A 17,508-nucleotide genomic window follows, 5' to 3' on the forward strand; every position below is an offset into this window, starting at 1 on the left:
CAAAAGACTAGTCCTCAGAGAAAAATTCTGTACCCTGAACTTAAGTACTGAGAAAAATTAGGCGATCCCTCATGGAAGTCTTCAGAAATCACTGGTTGGATTTTCTTCAGATTAGGATAATTCAGGTATAAGTGATGGCAGTCAGGTTCATCCAAGTTATCTGCCACAGTCTTTTTTTAGAATTTAATTTAATATTAAATAACTATTACCTCTTTATATTGGGAAAAGGCATTTGGCCCGAATCTGTAAGAGTACTCACCATCTAAACTAAATGCATCTCCCATCCTACATTGTTATTGGCTCATTTCTTCTACAATCCTAAAATAAATAAATAAATAGATTTATATACATACATACACACATATATTCATACAAACATACATATGTATATATACATATATATATACACATGTATACATATACATGCCCATATATACACACATGTATGTATGTATGTATGTATAAAAGGGCAACTGTTATTTGGCTTGCTTGTTTAATTTTTAGATCATATCCACTGTCTTTTCAGGCCTTTCTTGTTCATCTAGTTAATTTCCTATTTGTCTCCACTGGTTGCTCATAAGTCTTTCCAAGGCAAAGGGATTAAGATAAAAGTGTTCCCTCTGTTCTCTTTCCCAGCTCAAGGAAGCCTACAAATGGGTTCCGGGTTTTGATTCTCTTCGTGTCACCCAGTTTCGGTAAGTAGCACAATAATTCCAGAAGGATAGGTCCCTCGATTGTATAATGCAAAAATATCTATTGCCATTCTCCAGTGATTTTACAAATTTGGTAAGAAGTCATTCTTTCAAATATTTATTTTGTCATTTGTACATTCGCCCATCTATCCATCATGCATTTATTCAGTGTCTGCTGTTTGTAAAAGCCCACTATGTAAAGTGTTCAAAAGGATTCAAAGATATATAAGAACTGAATTCTGTTATTGTGGAACTCATAGGCTTATAGAGAACAAAAGATACATACATAGCAATTATGATATATTGTAGAATGAAGAGTCCCATAGGAAAGGGATAGGGAAGATAAAGCATAAAATATTCATATGATCACAATATCACAGATTTAAAGCTTCAAAAATCTTATACAAATATTCTTCAAAAAATATTGTCACAGGAATTCAAGGCTAATCTCTGACCTGTAAATTGGAGAGCTAACTGCTCTAATATTTAAATTTACAGTCTGTTTACTAATTAGGTGACCTTGCATAAGCAACTTAACTTTTCTATGCCTTGGTTTCCCCATCTATAAAATGAAAAGAGCTGAATTATAAGGCTATTTAGTTCACAGTAAAAAGATATTTCACCAATTTACTATTCATTCTACTTTACTATAGACATTGGTCTTTGGACATATTCATAAATCCCTCTCCATTTCATTCTTATCATAAGGGATTGTATTCTTTGCATTTAAAGCTCTTTCCAATCTGACTCCAGCCTACAGTGTAATAACCCATTACTTCACTTGACTCCAGTTTTCCAGGTTTTCCAGGTAAACCATATACCATTACCCACTTCCATGATTTGTACCAGTTGTCTCACTGTTTCTGGAATTTACCATCTCTTCATATATGTTCGCTCATAGAATTTCTAACTTTATTTAAAGCTCAAATAAAGTGTTACTTTCTATAGAAGGTCTCTTTTGCCTTTCCTTTTTAATAACCATCCCTGGGGAAATGATTTTACATCTATTTTAAACATATCTTATATTGACTTATCTGTGTACATGTTTCTCAGCAATAGAGTAGCAACTGTTCCTTATTGAGATTTTGTTTGTGTATCTCCAGGACCTGGTATATAGTAGGTGCCTTAAATGCTTATTGATTGAATTGTACCTCAAGTTAAAATAACTTTAAGATTGAAGCACAGTTGAACAACCTTTGATAAATTATTAAAATAACTTTGAGAACAGTAAACAGATAAAGATATCATAGACAGAAGGAAGTTAAGAAACTGGGGCTTAGAGGAACTGAGTGATTTGCTATTCAATTATAAGTTTTTTAAAAGCAGCAACTGTGCCAGATTTTTTTGTTTGTTTGTTTGTTTAAAGCTCCTACTATAACAAGGTAAAACAATGGATAAAATACTGGACCTAGAGTTAGTATGACCTGAGTTCAAATACAGACCTCATACTCTGGGCAAGTCATTTAACCCTGTTTTTCTCTGTTTCCTCATCTGAAAAAACGAACTAGAGAAGGAAATGACAAACCATTGCAATATATTTGGGTCCCAAAAAGTCAAATATGACTGAAATGATTGAATAATAGAAACAACAACATTATTTATATTAGTAATTTAACAAATAGTTGTTTAGATTAATTGGATTTAATTGCCCAATATCACACAGTTTGTTAATGGCAAAACTGGGACAATAATCCACATGTTCTGATGTCCAACATTTTAACAACTCTACCAGGTTGCCTTCAAAGACATATTACTCTGGAAGAAAGATTTCTCTGATTACAGAGCTCCTTCCTCAGGGCAGTACAGATAGATACTAAGATAGTGTCAATAGTCACTGAGTAGGAAATAAAACTGAGATAACATTATTCATCTCAGTTGGGCAATCCCAGTGACTGTAGCTATTGACAGCTCATTCCTTAGGAATGTTGGCACATAGGGCAAGTTTACTGGGGTCAGACAGAGATCTAATGAGATGTCTTATCCTTTTGAGGTAGATTGAAGAAAGAGGGGAGCCAGAAAGGTGAAAAAAACTGAGAAATCAGGGTATTTATTCAAAGGAGGTAAGAACTAAAATCAAGTGTCAACACAGGATCCAAAGATGTATAACCAGGTTAAAATGTAATTAGGAAATATTTAATAAAATACAAGAAAACAGATAACACTGTAAAATAGTCAATATGTGGTTTGAAGGATCCTTATGTATGGATTTGTTGCTATTCAGTGATGTCTGCCACTTTGTAATCCATTTGGAGTTTTCTTTGCAGAGTTTACTAGAATGTTTGCCATTTCCTTCTCCAGCTCATTTTCCTGATAAGGAAAAGCTAGAAAAGAGTCTGAGCCCAAATTTAAATTCAGGTAGATGACTCTTCCTAACTTCATAGCCGGCATTCTATCCACTGCAGCATCACTAAGCAATCATGTATAGATTTGTGCTTCTTTTTATATTTGAATTTGATGCCACTGGAAAAGATTGTGAGTAAAGTACTGATGCTTTTGATTATGAACTGTAAATATTAAAGGTAGCAGCACTGGCTAGGACCGGGCAGAGTGACTTTTGAGGAAGAAAATGACTTGTCAGTGATGATAGAAAAGGGAAGGTCTGAAAGTAGCACTGGGGAGCAAGGAATATATCAATTGCATCTTTTGATTCTAAACATCAGGATAGGTGAGGGAAGCGGCAGCCAGCCCACAGAGGGTTCCTAGAGATGGAACTTGGATCACAGGGAAGACAGGAGGGCAATAGATTTTTTTTTCAGAAGATGCAAAGCTGAAGGAAACTTTGTTAGTCATCGAGGAGGGTTCCAAGAGATAAAATGGAAATGAAGAATGAGGGGGAAAGGTTAAGGTTGAATTTGTTATGGGCTTTGGGATGGGAAGGACTCTTTGGAAGTAGACAGCATGTACTGCCTTTGAAACAAATCTCACCTGATGATTCCAGTACTTTGTTCAGTACTGAAGGTGGGACTTACTGAGACATCCTTAAGATCCAGGAGAGGACTATAATGACCCTTCAATCTTGGAGAGTGACAGCTCAGGTGGAAGGAGAAGATGGCTGATGAGGCATTCTGCTAGAGGGAATGAAGCATCTCCCCTTTAAATAGCAACACTTGCAACAAATACCCAGCTGCTTTATACTTGTTCCATCTTGGCTTAACGTTATTCCATTTTTTTTCTATTTCACATTGGTTCTTTCTTTGTGATTCTTCTAGGGAAGGAAGTATTATTGTTGGATATGAAATCATCGGTTCTAGCAGCACGTCTGAGCTTTTGGCTGCTGTTAAGCAGGTCTCTGGGAAGGTGAAATCAAATCTTAAAAAGTGCTATGTAATAGAAGAAAGTTCTTTCAGAGTATTTGGAAAAGGTAACTATTTCTCAGTCCTCTGTTCTATAATTTGTTTTTATTGTTCATGGGAATCAAAGAGCTGGAAGGAACCTTAAAGCCTATACAGTCTCACTCATTCCTTTTATGAATACAGAAACGAAGACCTCATACAAGTTAAATGACTTGTTGAAAGTCACACATCATTCTTTTGACATAAAACATATGAGCTCAATGAAATATTGAAAAATAAAATCTTATAAGTATATAATATTTCTCATTCATTCATTCAACAAATATATATTAAAGGACTTCCTAGAAATGTCCAATCTGATATTCAACATTTCCCCAGTATGGCCAGGAGCCAGACGAAAATGTATTTGGGAAATATTTACCAAAATAAATAAAAATACAATAAAACATAGGTAATATTAAATTTTAAAATTAAGTCAATATGTGGTCCACAGGTATTCTATCCTCCCTCCCACCTCCCTTTCTATTTGACATTTGTATTTGACATCATTGGCCTATGGCAAGTGTGTAATGAGGTCTTGAGCCAAGTGCTACTCTTGATTGGATTAGGATGACTGATGCTTTCTATGCTCCACTGACTCATTCAGATGCTTGCTGCTCACTGATGCAGTGTTTTTCTCTCATGCAGAAGAAGTATGGTATCTTTGGAAGCTGCGGTTGGAATGATTACATAAGAATGGTCCCTGAGGAAACCATGTTGAGAATACTTAATTTTCCTTCTTTCCTAGGCGATGATTGAACTAAATTTGAACCCAATAACTCACTCTTTTTCCCAGGACCATTTTCCTGTGTCTTTGACACTTGAACTTAGACCTCTCCAATCTAGATTTGCCTTGTCTTTTCTGTCTCCACTGAAGAAAACAGATAGAGTTGAATGAGATCTGGGGAAGTGGTGTGGTACAGTGAAAAGAGACCTGGGTCTGGAGACAGAAGCTGACAAATCCCAGCTCAGCTACTCACTATTTGATGTTGAACATATCGCTTAATTTTACTTATTAACCTCAGATTTCTCATCTATAAAATAAGGGGGTTGGACTAATTGACCTTGGAGATGAGCAGGAGAAGAAAATATTAAGTCAGTATTTTTGCCAAGAAAACTCCAAAAAAGGTGTACAAAGTTAGACATGACTGAAAAATATTTAACTAGTTGTCTCATCCAAGCAGAATCCCTTACTCCCAAAACATCAAAGTAACCATTCACATTGCTGATTTATTCAGCTTTATTTCTTTGGGTCATCAAAATATTGGAGTTTCCAAAAATACCTTTATTAGTGTCAAAACTCAAGAAGAGGTCACACCTTAAGAGGAAGGGATCAAATGATAACCACCTAAGGACAATAGGACATAGGATAGGTATCTGGAGTGAGAAAAGCGTATTGACCAAAATGTGATATCTGGATAGAGGAAAGATCAGGAAAAGGGTGGAGGTAGAATAGAAATGGAAGATCAATATGAAGAAATAGTATGATCTAGAATCCAGATATCTCTGATGTTATCTTGGGCAAATTTAAATTAGTATTCAGAACTAAAGAGATATTTTGTTGTTGTTATTGCTATTATTGTGAAGTTGTTTCAGTCATGCTTGTCTATTCATGATTCCATCTGGGGCTTCCCTGGCAAAGATACTGGAAGGTTTTGCCATTTCTTTCTCCAGCTCATTTTACATAACAGGAAACTGAGGCAAACAGGGTAAAGGGACCTGCCTAGTGGCACACAGTAAATATCTGAAGATAAGTTTGAACTCAGGAAGATGAGTCTTTCTGACTCCAGAATCTACTATTCTACCCAACTGTCCTAACAATTAGTCCTAGTTAAAATAGAATGAGTTGCTTCAGGAGGTAGTAGTTTTCATCCCCAGTAAAATCTTCATATAAAGGCAAGATGGTCACTTGTTTTAAATATTGTAGAAAAGACTCCTGGCCATGATTTGGACTAGGAGGGTCCTTTTTAGCTTTAAACACTCTAAGATTACATCAAATGGATCAATGGAAATGTTTGTTTTTATTAGGGAAAAACAACAGGGAGGAAAGAAAGGTCCAAGATCTGTTGTTGTTCAGTCATTTCAGTCATTTCTCATTTTCCATGATCCCATTTGGGGTTTTCTTGTCAAAGATACTTGAGTAGTTTGCCATTTCCTTCTCCAACTCATTTTACAGATGAGGAACCTGAGGCAAACAGGGTTAAGTGACTTGCTCAGAGCTATACAGCTAGCAAATGTTTGAGATCAAGTGTGAATTGACAAACATAAGTCTGACTCTAGCTCAACACTTTATACACTATATCATCTAGACTTACCTCAAATCCAGTTTTGGCTATATATTTTGGGCATGGCTTTTTTGTACTTAATATTTTTCTCAATTAAATGAGAAAGACAATTTTCAATATTCATTTTTTGTGAGATTTTGAGTTCCATTTTTTTCTTTCTTCCTCCTGTTTCCTTCCCTGTCTCTAAGACATCAAGCAATTTAATATAGGCCATACATATACAATCATGTTAAACATATTTCTATATTATTCAAATAGTGAACAAAGAATCAGGATAAAAAGGGAAAACATGAGAAAGAAAAAAAATAAATTTTTTTTTAAAAAAAGTAAAAATAGTATGCTTTGATCTACATTTAGACTCCATAGTTCTTTCTCTGGATGTGAACAGTATTGTGCATCACAAATCTTTTAGAATTGTCTTGGATCATTGTAAGGCTGAAAAGGGTTAAATTTATCATAGTTCATCATCACATAATCTTGCTGTTACTATGTACAAAGTTTTGGTTCTGCTCATTTCACTCAGCATCAGCTCATGTAAGTCTTACCAGGTGTTTCTGAACTCTTCCTGCTTATCATCTCTTATAGAACAATAGTATTTCATCATATACCACAACTTGTTCAGCCATTACCCAATTGATGGGCATTCCCTCAATTGGCAATTTTTTGCCACCATATGTATATTTTTGTACATGAACTTTTTAATGATTTCTTTTGGAAACAGATCTAGTAGTGGTAAATTTAGATCAAAGGGTATGCACAGTTTTATCGCCCGTTAGGTATAGTTCCAGGTTGGATCAGTTCACAACTCCACCAACACGCAATAGTACCCCAGTTTTTCCACATTCCCTTCAATATTTATCATTTTCTTTTTCTGTCATATTAGCCAATTTGATAGGTGTGAGGTGGTACCTCAGAGTTTTTTTCTCTAATTTCTCTAATCAATAGTGATTTAGAGCATTTTTTCATATGGTTATAGAAAGCTTTAATTTCATCATCTGAAAACTGCTTATACATATCCTTTGAACATTTATCAACTGGAGAATGACATATAAATTTGACTCACCTCTATATATTTTAGAAATGAAGTCTTTATCAAAAACACTTTCTGTAAAATGTTTTCCAGCTTTTGGCTTTTATTCTATTTTTGGTTTCATTGGCTTTGTGCAAAATCTTTTAAATTCAATGCAGTTGAAATTATCCATTTTGTATTTCATAATGTTCTATTCTTGTTTGGTCATACATTCCTCCCTTCTCCAAAGATCTGAGAGGTAAACTATTCTTTGCTCTCCTAATTTGTTTATAGTATCTCCTTATATGTCTAAATCATGTAAGTATTTCAATCTTAGCTTGGTATAGGGTGTGAGATGTTGGTCTATACCTAATTTCTGCCATGGCTATATTGTTTTGAAAGCATGAGCAAGCTCTTAGGGGTCTTGAATGAATTTGGGGACCAGACATTTTAGCATCAGTTCTCCTCCCACCCTCCCCACCCCTGTTTGTTTCTGTTTTTTTCCAGCTGAGTGTGACAGCATCGTCTTTGGATTTGGTTCTGAGAATGATGAGTACACCCTGCCCTGCAGCGTTGGCTATGTGGGAAACATCACTGCCAGATGTCACTCTTCCGGCTGGCAACTAGTCAAGGAAACGTGTGTGCCCCATCAGCTGGAGGAACTGAGGAAGGTCAAGTATTTCCACACAAAGGGGCTCATCCCAGCTTTCAGTGAATGTGACAACTCCAGTTGTCCTTGGCAGGGGTCAAAATAATTCAGTTAACTCAAGGAACAATTTTGTATATTGCCTACTAGGTTCCCAGCACTGGATGCAGTGACAATTGTGAAAATGGTCCTGGTCCTCAAGGAACTTGTATTCTAAGAGACAAGTAAATACATTTCAGAGTCCTGCTTGGAGTGGGCTTAGGATCAAGTAACAACTTATTGAGGCAGCTGATGATATAATGTAGCAGAGAACATAAGGTCTAGAGTTAGGAAGATCTGAATTCAAATTCAACCTAAGATACTTGCTAACTCTATGACTCAGTTGAAAACATTTGATCTTGTCTCAGTTTATTCAACTGTAAAATGGGCATAATAATAGCACATAGGGTTGTATTATGAGGATTAAAAGAAACAATATTTGTAAAAAAAACACTTAGTATTAGCACTTAGTGTAAGTACTAGCACATAGTAGTGTAAATACATTCACTTTCTTTTCCCTTCCCCTTATCCATGCTTAGGGGTGGCAGCCTTAAAGTCATATTGAAGATGGGACTTGGAGTTCCTGAGGTGAGGAAGTCTCAGCTAGGTAGGAGATCACCAGCAAAGCAGATAATCAAAAATCCAGAATCATATACCAGCTAAAGGTCAGGATGAAGTGTCATTGTGGCATTCAAGGCTCATGGTACAGTGATAGAGTGGATATAGCACTATGCCTGGAGCCAGGAAGATCTGACTACAAATGCAGCCTCAGAAACTCACTGGCAGTATGACCCTAACTAAATCACTTAGCTGCTGTCTGCCTCAGTTTCATCACTTGTACAAAGGGAATAAGTATCTAGTCTAGTAGATGGCATATAGTAGGTGCTTCTTCCCTTCCTCTTCTCCTTCATATTGTTACCACTCTGCTACATTGGTGTTGATCATAGTCAAGGTCAGAGGGTTTCAGATAACTGTCTTTATTATGGTTGTATCTCTCTCCATGCCCAACAGAAGGTTTTATACAAAATAAGTGCTCAATAAATGGCTGAACAAATGAATGATTAGGTTGAGGAAATACCCCAGAACCAAGTGATCAATAAAGAATTAAAGGGACAACCAAGGTTTTCTTTTTTCTTCCCTTTTACTTTTTTGGCCTCCTTTACCACTCCCACCCCCACTGGAAATAAAGGAATCAGAAAAGGAAAAAATAATCCTTAATTATTGTGGAAAAAAATAATTAAAATAAATTAAAGGGACAGGAAAATCCAACATTTAAAGCACGAGGGCTACAGAGACTTTGATAATGAAGCAAACCTTTATTTATGTGAAGTTTTTTTTTATAAATTGACTGAAGTCATTCTTGAGTGAGACCTATAGATGTACTTGGATAAAGGAGTTCACTTCCTGGGCTGGAGAAGGTAGAAAGCAAGTATAAGAAAAGATCTTGACACAGTTTAATATTCAATAGTCAATGGAGAATAATGGTATTGTTACTGAAAGGGAAGAGGAAACTGAAGGTTCCTTTGGGTAGTTCTAAAGGGAGCACTTTCTCATACCAGCTAACCAAGAAAGTGTGACTCAATAGCCATAGAAATGAATTTTTGGGTAGGAAGCAAATTTGAGAAATCAATGAAACAAAAATAACCTTCCCCAGACCTAACACAGGGTTGGAGAAATAAACAGGCCCAAATAACAATTTGCATCAATTTTCTTATATGTGTCCCTACTAGATTATGAGCTTTTTGAGAAAGAGACTCTACATTATCCTTGTCTCTACTTCCATAATCTAATTCAATCTTCTGCACATAGTAGAGGCTGGATAAGTGTTTACCAAATGTTGTACTGAACTCAGTTGAATTGAATTAGATTATGTAGTTCTCAACAAGAAAATCTAAAAGTGGAATGATAATAGAAATGAAGTCATATTTGTATGGTGCTTGAAAGCATAGAAAACACTATCTTTCAATGAAAATAATAGATTGTCAGCCACTTGAGGGAAGAAACTACTCCTTAAATATGTATGTGTGTTTCCATCTCCTGTGACTTATTTTTAGTAGATTCTTAATAAATATTTGTTTAATGGAATTCAGTTTAATTTATTGACAGCAATCAACAAATCTCTTGTACCTTGGATGTTGAGTAAGCATTACCTTATTTTCTAAAACTTTGATTATCCTTTTCTAGAATCTCAGTGCAACTCAAGGTAATATCACTGAGGCTGCTGTATCTACTGTGATGCAAAAACTTTCTACTATCATTCAAAACAGTCCATCCACCACAGCTGGGAGCTTAGGATCCATGGTCTCAATTCTGAAACATGTTTCATCTCTGTCATTCTCCAGCCACATCCAACTCTCAGCCCCAACAACAAAGGTATTTGGCCCTGGGTGCTTGGTGATGCTCATCCCAATTGTTCATTTAAGTGAGGACAGTTGGGAGCTATTTAACAAAGTTGTAGTAACTTCCTAAAGGAACCATAGCAAGGCTAACCACTTTCTTCAATATAGGGAAAGAATTCACAACCTAAACTCTGGGACTTGGAAATAGTTTGAACTAGCTTTAAATTGGCTGTCTATATGACACATAACAAAGCTGGAGTCACTATTTCATGTTCAAGGCAAGCTTGGTTAAGTGAGAATACTGAGTTCAAATACTGCCTCTAACATTTACTATCTTTGCAACTTTGGACAAATTATTTACTCTCTCTGTGCTTCGTTGTCCTAATACAGATGAATGTCTGAAAGATGGAAAAACAATAAAGAAATAAACATTCATGCCTGCTCCCCAAATTTTACTTAAACTCTAAATTTGAACAACTTAGGTTCATTTCCCAGGATGATATCAAGGGGACTGTGGAAGGATTAGGCCTCCAGAACACTGGATTCAAAGAAAAAGCCAGATTAGCAATCTAACAGGCTTGAAAGGATGGGGCAATAAAGGGGCTGGAAGGAAAAGCACATGGGGATTAAAAGAGAGGACACAGAGTTTGTTGAAATCAGATGTTTCAACCCAATCCTTTAAGCCCCAGGAAAACCCAAAATGTGCACAGCATGCATTCCCAGTTAGCATGGATTTTTGCTATCTTAATGGCAGTAAACATGGAAACACGAATAAACACAAAATGAAACATTAATAAAGAGATCATGAAATCAGTCTGTCTATTGTTAGTAAAATGAGTGCAATATGGGAAAAAGATTTCAAGACCCACCTTATTCAGCTGGCAGGCAGTTATACTGTGACCTCAATTTGATGGGTGCACATGGGTGTCTCTCCCTGTACACATGTTTTTTCTGTATATATGTCTTTTATTTCATATTTGCTCAATCTCTAATCTCCTCCTAAGAGACAGAAAGTCATCAGCCATGGATACAATCCTATATTTCTACTGATGTCAGTCACTTCAAAATTCTTATTGCACATATTAGGGAAACTAATTTGAATTGGTGAATTTTGTTATGAATTTTATGACCTATGAAATAGTTCTGGTTTTCCATCACATGGCTCTACACATCACAATGGCCACTAACTTCTCTCTTAGCTATGCCTTTGTGAGAAACAAAACTAAGATAGGGCAACTGAGGTTTTCCCCCAGGATCCCAAATACACAAGATTATAACAGCACTTAGTCTTTCAGTAGTCATAGAAAGATCAAAGTTTAGTACTCAGTTAATAAGCATGCTTAATAAAAAAGTTGGAAGCTACTAGATAGCAAGTTTGGAGTGAGTTCCTCCCCTACTCTGACCTGCTCTCTCTAACGCAATTTCCCCAAAATGACATCAAATTGGACTCGGTTGGGAAGATGCTTTGTGCATCTTGCCCCAGGCATTATTAGTGGTACTTGCCTTGAACACAAAAATTCCTAGTCATAACTTTGGCAATTCTTGGTTAATTTTTCATGTTCTTGCAGTGATTCTCCTTGTTCCTTCAAAATACTAATTAATTTCTCACTTTGTATTTCAGAATTTCCTAAGTGTAGCTGACCACCTCCTTAATTTTACAGCCATAAGTAATTGGACAGTATTGTTGCAGGAAGAACAGAATGCCGGCTCACAGCTGCTAAAGACATTGGAAGACATTAGCATTCTAGCTCCTTCCAAAATTATGCCTTTGATGTTTTCAGGAAAATTCCTTGATTGGAATGGAACTGTAGCAACAACAAGCCAGAAACAGGAAGGTTACAACTATCAGATAGAATTCGTACAGGAAAACAGTTCTGTGCCTATCAGAGGGAAACTATCAATAGGCAAAGACCAATTCCAGAAATCTCTTCCCCAAACTATCATCACTATGGCCTCGCTAACTTTGGGAAGAATATTACCCAGCAGCTCAAAGAGTAAATCTATAGTCAATGGACCAGTGATATCAGCCATTATCCCAAACTATTCATTAAGTGAACTTGTCCTGCTTTTTTCCAAGATAGACTCCAACTTGAGCAAGCCATCCTGTGTGTTCTGGGATTTCAGACACTTGGAATGGAATGAAGCTGGCTGCCAACTGTGGAACGAAACTCATGACACCGTGATGTGTAGATGTACCCACCTGACCTCTTTCTCCATGCTAATGTCTCCTTCTGTCCCTCCTACCATCGTCCCTGTGGTGGAATGGATCACTTATGTTGGTCTCGGTGTCTCCATTGTCAGCTTGACTCTATGCTTGGTGATTGAGGCTATGTTCTGGAAGCAGGTCAAGAAAAACCAGACTTCCCATACCCGCCACATATGCATGGTGAATGTTGCTCTGTCCCTTTTGATAGCTGACATTTGGTTTATCATTGCAGCCATTTCTAATACTCAGAAAAATGCCTCACAACTTTGTGTCGCTGCTGTTTTTTTCACTCACTTTTTCTACCTTTCCTTATTCTTTTGGATGCTGGCGCTGGGCATCTTGATGGTCTATCGAATAGTTCTGGTTTTCCATCACATGACTATGCCCACCATGATGGCCATTGGCTACTCCCTTGGTTATGGTTGTCCTCTCCTTATAACCATCATCACCATTGCTGTCACACAACCAAGCAACAGCTACCAAAGCAGAGACTCCTGCTGGCTCAACTGGTCAGAGAATGCCAAACCACTCCTAGCTTTTGTAGTTCCAGCCCTCACCATTGTGTTTGTGAATCTGATGGTTGTGCTGGTGGTCTTACTTAAATTACAGAGACCTATCATCGGAGAAAGGTTGAGCCGGGAAGATAAGCTTACTACCATCCGAATTGGAAAAACAATAATCATTCTAACACCTTTGCTAGGTCTCACTTGGGGATTTGGCATAGGAACAATGGTTGACAGCCAATGTCTGGCTTGGCATATTATATTTTCCCTGCTCAATGCATTTCAGGTGAGAATAATAAAAATATAGTTCATATATAAGAATCTTATTATAATCATGGCTTAATAGAAATCTTAAGGTATAAAAGACATGGAGGTAAGAAATATAACTTTAACTGATTACACAGTCCATGTTCCTGTATCTTAAACTATCCAGAAAAGTGTTTTGTTGATTGTTTATTGTTTTCTTTTGCTGAGGCATTTGGGGTTGTGACTTGTCCTGGATCACACAGATAGGAAGTGTTAAGTGTCTGAGGCCAGATTTGAACTCAGGTCCTCCTGAATTTAGGGCTGGTCCTCTATCCACTGCATCACCCAGCTGCCCCTGTTGTTTTTTTAAAGAAGAAATTGATGGTAAAACAAACAAACAAAAACATGTAAGACTACCTTTTGCTTTTATTCTAAAATAGGATATTCCATCACTTTCCCCACAAATCCATTTTTAAAACCCCAATATTTTCAAGAGGTTTTAATATTTAGTCTAACTTCTGCCTCCTAATGATTAAGAACACTTCCCTTGATTTGTTTGTGTTTTTTTCCTTGTTGAAATAAGACTTTTCCCTGAGCTTTATCCTTGGTCAGAATAAGGCACACAATTTGACAAGTAAGGGCTAAAGTTAAGAGCTCTTCCTCATAAAACTTTGGCCCTAAAAACAAGGCAACAGAAAGGAAATCAAGAATGAATTATGGAATTTAGGGGATGGGAAGATCTTTGAAACTTCTGGAGTATTATATAAGATTCTTAGGCTGCCAAATAGATGGATTCCCATGGGTGTAGTATGGATGGAGTCTTGCTTAAGTTAAAGCAATTACTGAGGGAGGACCCTAATAATTCAATTCAATAATTCAACATTTCTGTAGTGCCTATTATCTGTAAAGTATTATTTCCATCTCCAGCACTCTTCTGTCACTGAAGCTGGACCATAATTAAAAGCAGCAGTTCCTTCCTGTCTTCCCCCCTTTTCTAACATATAAGCATAAATTTGGGTGATGATTGTTGATCTTTAAAACTGTGGCTAGGACAAATGTGATCGACAAGAAACCCAAAGGGGATGGGGGTGGGCCAAGGTGTATCAATAGAGTACAGACTTACAGAACATGTAGAAAGTAGTTTCAAGATAGTATTTCTACATGCATTGCTTCCTGGGATGATAACATCTGCATTCTAAGACTATATAATTATAAATTACTGAGTAGGTGACCACCTGAATTGATTGAAAGAACTCCTTCATCCTGGTGTTTTCTATATCAGTGAAATCACACTCCCACTCAGCCCCATTTAATCCTGCACTAAGTTCACAGCACTATGCCAGGGCCTAAGAGAAATTATAAAGATAATACAAAGTTAAACAACATAGGGCTGGGAAGCTTACAATCTAGTAGGGGAAAATAATGCATTTGTAAATGATTATAATATAAGACTAATCATTACTTGCATAAAAAGGAAAACTAATAGTAAATATATGTAGTGAATACAGAGTACTATGTGAGACTCATGCCTCTAACCAAATATAACATCTGGCCAAAAGAAGCAGTTTAGGACAGACCCAAGAAAACAGGAAAATCAAATCTTGTAGGTCTTTAAAAGTCTGTTTGGGAAAAGATAAACAAAGGGATTGTGGTTTATCAAGTTTTTTTGTTTTCTAGGGATTTTTCATCTTATGTTTTGGAATGCTTTTTGATAGTAAGGTATGTATATACTTTTTTTAAAAATTGTTTTGCCCCACAGGGTCATTCTATTGTCATTCAAAATCGCCTGCCTTTTCTAGGTCTCAAGTTCTTCATTTGGGAAGTGATAGGAATCAATTAGATGAGCTCTGGATCCTTCCCAGATCCAATAGCTCTAACATGATAAAATAGATGGTTTCTCTGAGACACAGAAGAGCCCAACAGTAATCATTGATTTCAATTTTTGTGATTGTGGATCAGTCGTTTTTAGTCATGTCCAAAGCTGTGTGACCTGATATGAAGTTTTCTTGGCAGAGATACTGGAGTGGTTTGTTATTTCCTTCTCCAGCTTATTTTACAGGTGAGAAAAATGAAGCAAATGGGGTTACATGACTTGCTCAGGATCACACAGTTATTAAGTATTTGAGGTCAGATTTGAGCTCATTAAAATGAGTTTCTGACTCCAGTTACAGGACTCTATCCACTGTGCCACCTAATCACACAGAACTATTCATAATGCAATTTTTGAAAATACCCAAATCCAGAGACATTATACAAAATGACTACAATAATGTAAATTGAATAGGCATAAAAAATCAAAACATTAAAATTATCAGGTCTGGCTCTCTCAGAATATATAAAAATCACAGAAGCATAAATTTACAACAGGAAGAGCTTTATCTGTCTAATTCTCTCATATTTGAGATGTGGAAACTGAGATTCAGAAATAGTGACTTTCTCACAGTCATACCATAAGTAAATGACCAAAACAGGATTTGAACCCAGGAATTTCTGATTGTCAATTCATTATTCCTTACCAAAACTACATCTCCCTTCTTTGCATAGATGGGGAACTATAGGTGTACAATTCTGCATAAAATGTGACACTTGGTTAATTTGTTAAATTCTTTAGTTTCCTGAATGGCGTTTTCCCTTCCCCCTCATTTTTATATGTTTTTAATATTAAGGAATGGCTCCCTGGAAGGGGAAAGGAGGGATATTTTGAAAAGGAGTGGATAATGAAATAAAAACAAAAGATATCTATAAACATTTACAAAAGATAAGAAAATAACTATCTATAAAGATCAATCTATCTTTATGCAGAGAGATTTTCCATAACTTCTTAATCCCAACTCTGATATTTATTATGTGACAAATCACAGTTTATATCTGTAAAATGTGGAAGTTGTACTAAATAGCACCCAAGATTCTTCCCATCTTTAGATCTACAACCCCAAATTTCTGTTAAAAAACTATGAAACTAAAGCACCTCCTAAGAAGTACAAACAAACATGGGTGTATATTATATCTTAATATTCTTTGTTGTCTTCCTAGGTTCGCCAACTTCTATTTAAGAAGCTGTTTCCAATAAGCTCATCTTCAATGCAGCCAATGAAGGTAATTTGTGATAATGATGTCCAATTGCAGTACTTCATGGATTATAAGAAGGATCTTTTTTATCCAATACAGGAATTTCTTCTGAAGAGGAGTACTCAGTATGAAGTCATGAAAAGTCATAAGTTTAGCAATTATAACAACTCACATGTATATCTTGAATTAACATATATAAAGTGCTTTGCAAACTCTAAAACACTATAAAATATTATATATTGTTATTTTATATTAGTTTATACCATTTATATTTATTATTTTTAATTACATTATAACAATGTAAATAATTACTTTTGTTTAGATGTGTCCAACTCCTCAAGATTCCCTTTGGATTTTTCTTGGCAAAGATACTAGAATGGTTTGCTATTTCTTTCACCTGCTCATTTTATAGATATGGAAACTGAGGCAGACAAGAGTTCAGTGACTTGCTCAGGGTCACACAGCTGCTAAGTGTTTGAGGCCAGATTTGAACTCCAAAAAATGAGTCTCCTGACTCAAGCCCATTATAGCTCCCCATTATTAAATATTAGTTGTATTTAAATATTTTTATTATATAAAACTGAAGCCTAGAGAGGCTAAGAACCTTGCTGAAGGTCACTAAAATAGTAAATAGAAGATGTAGGATTTGAATTTATGTCTTTTGAGTGTAAATCCAGTGTTCCTTTGTCTATATTTTACTGTCTCTATGGAGGTCAAGGACTATATCCATTTATCTAAAATTCAACTCAAAAGTATTTCTCAACACTATCAAAGAATTTATAGTGAGAAGGGAACTTAATCCACTCCTCTCATTTTTTAGGAAACTGAAGCCTAACTAAAGTAGTTAATTGACTTGAATAGGGTGACTTAGATAGTAAAATAAGAGGCAAAGTTGGATGAACCCAAGTTGCATGTACATCCCTTTAACTATACTATTCCTTAAGATTTTGTAAGGATTTAGGAACATCTATCATAAGTTCCCTCATCATAGCCACCATTTCTCATACTGAAAGGCTATGTCCCTGCATTTTCACAGTTGCAGTTAGAAACTTTTTTTCCTCTTCTAGGTATAAGCCTGAATCAGGTGGTTGCATGCTCTCCAGAGATGATGTGCCTCATTGTCATCTCTTGGCAATTTAGGT

At 36.1% G+C, this 17,508-nt stretch overlaps 1 protein-coding gene across 1 annotated transcript in view; it reads left to right on the forward strand.

The window, feature by feature from the left end:
- Positions 1-17,508, forward strand: part of ADGRF1 (adhesion G protein-coupled receptor F1) — a 68,101-nt gene that overhangs the window by 40,429 nt on the left and 10,164 nt on the right. Inside the window, 7 exon segments of the mRNA XM_074310724.1 lie at positions 637-695; positions 3,902-4,053; positions 7,826-7,989; positions 10,188-10,376; positions 11,964-13,337; positions 14,975-15,016; positions 16,331-16,393. Of these exon segments, the coding sequence (XP_074166825.1) occupies positions 637-695; positions 3,902-4,053; positions 7,826-7,989; positions 10,188-10,376; positions 11,964-13,337; positions 14,975-15,016; positions 16,331-16,393 (2,043 nt within the window).

This window comes from Sminthopsis crassicaudata, chromosome 4 (assembly GCF_048593235.1).
Source record: "Sminthopsis crassicaudata isolate SCR6 chromosome 4, ASM4859323v1, whole genome shotgun sequence".
NCBI lineage: Eukaryota > Metazoa > Chordata > Mammalia > Dasyuromorphia > Dasyuridae > Sminthopsis > Sminthopsis crassicaudata.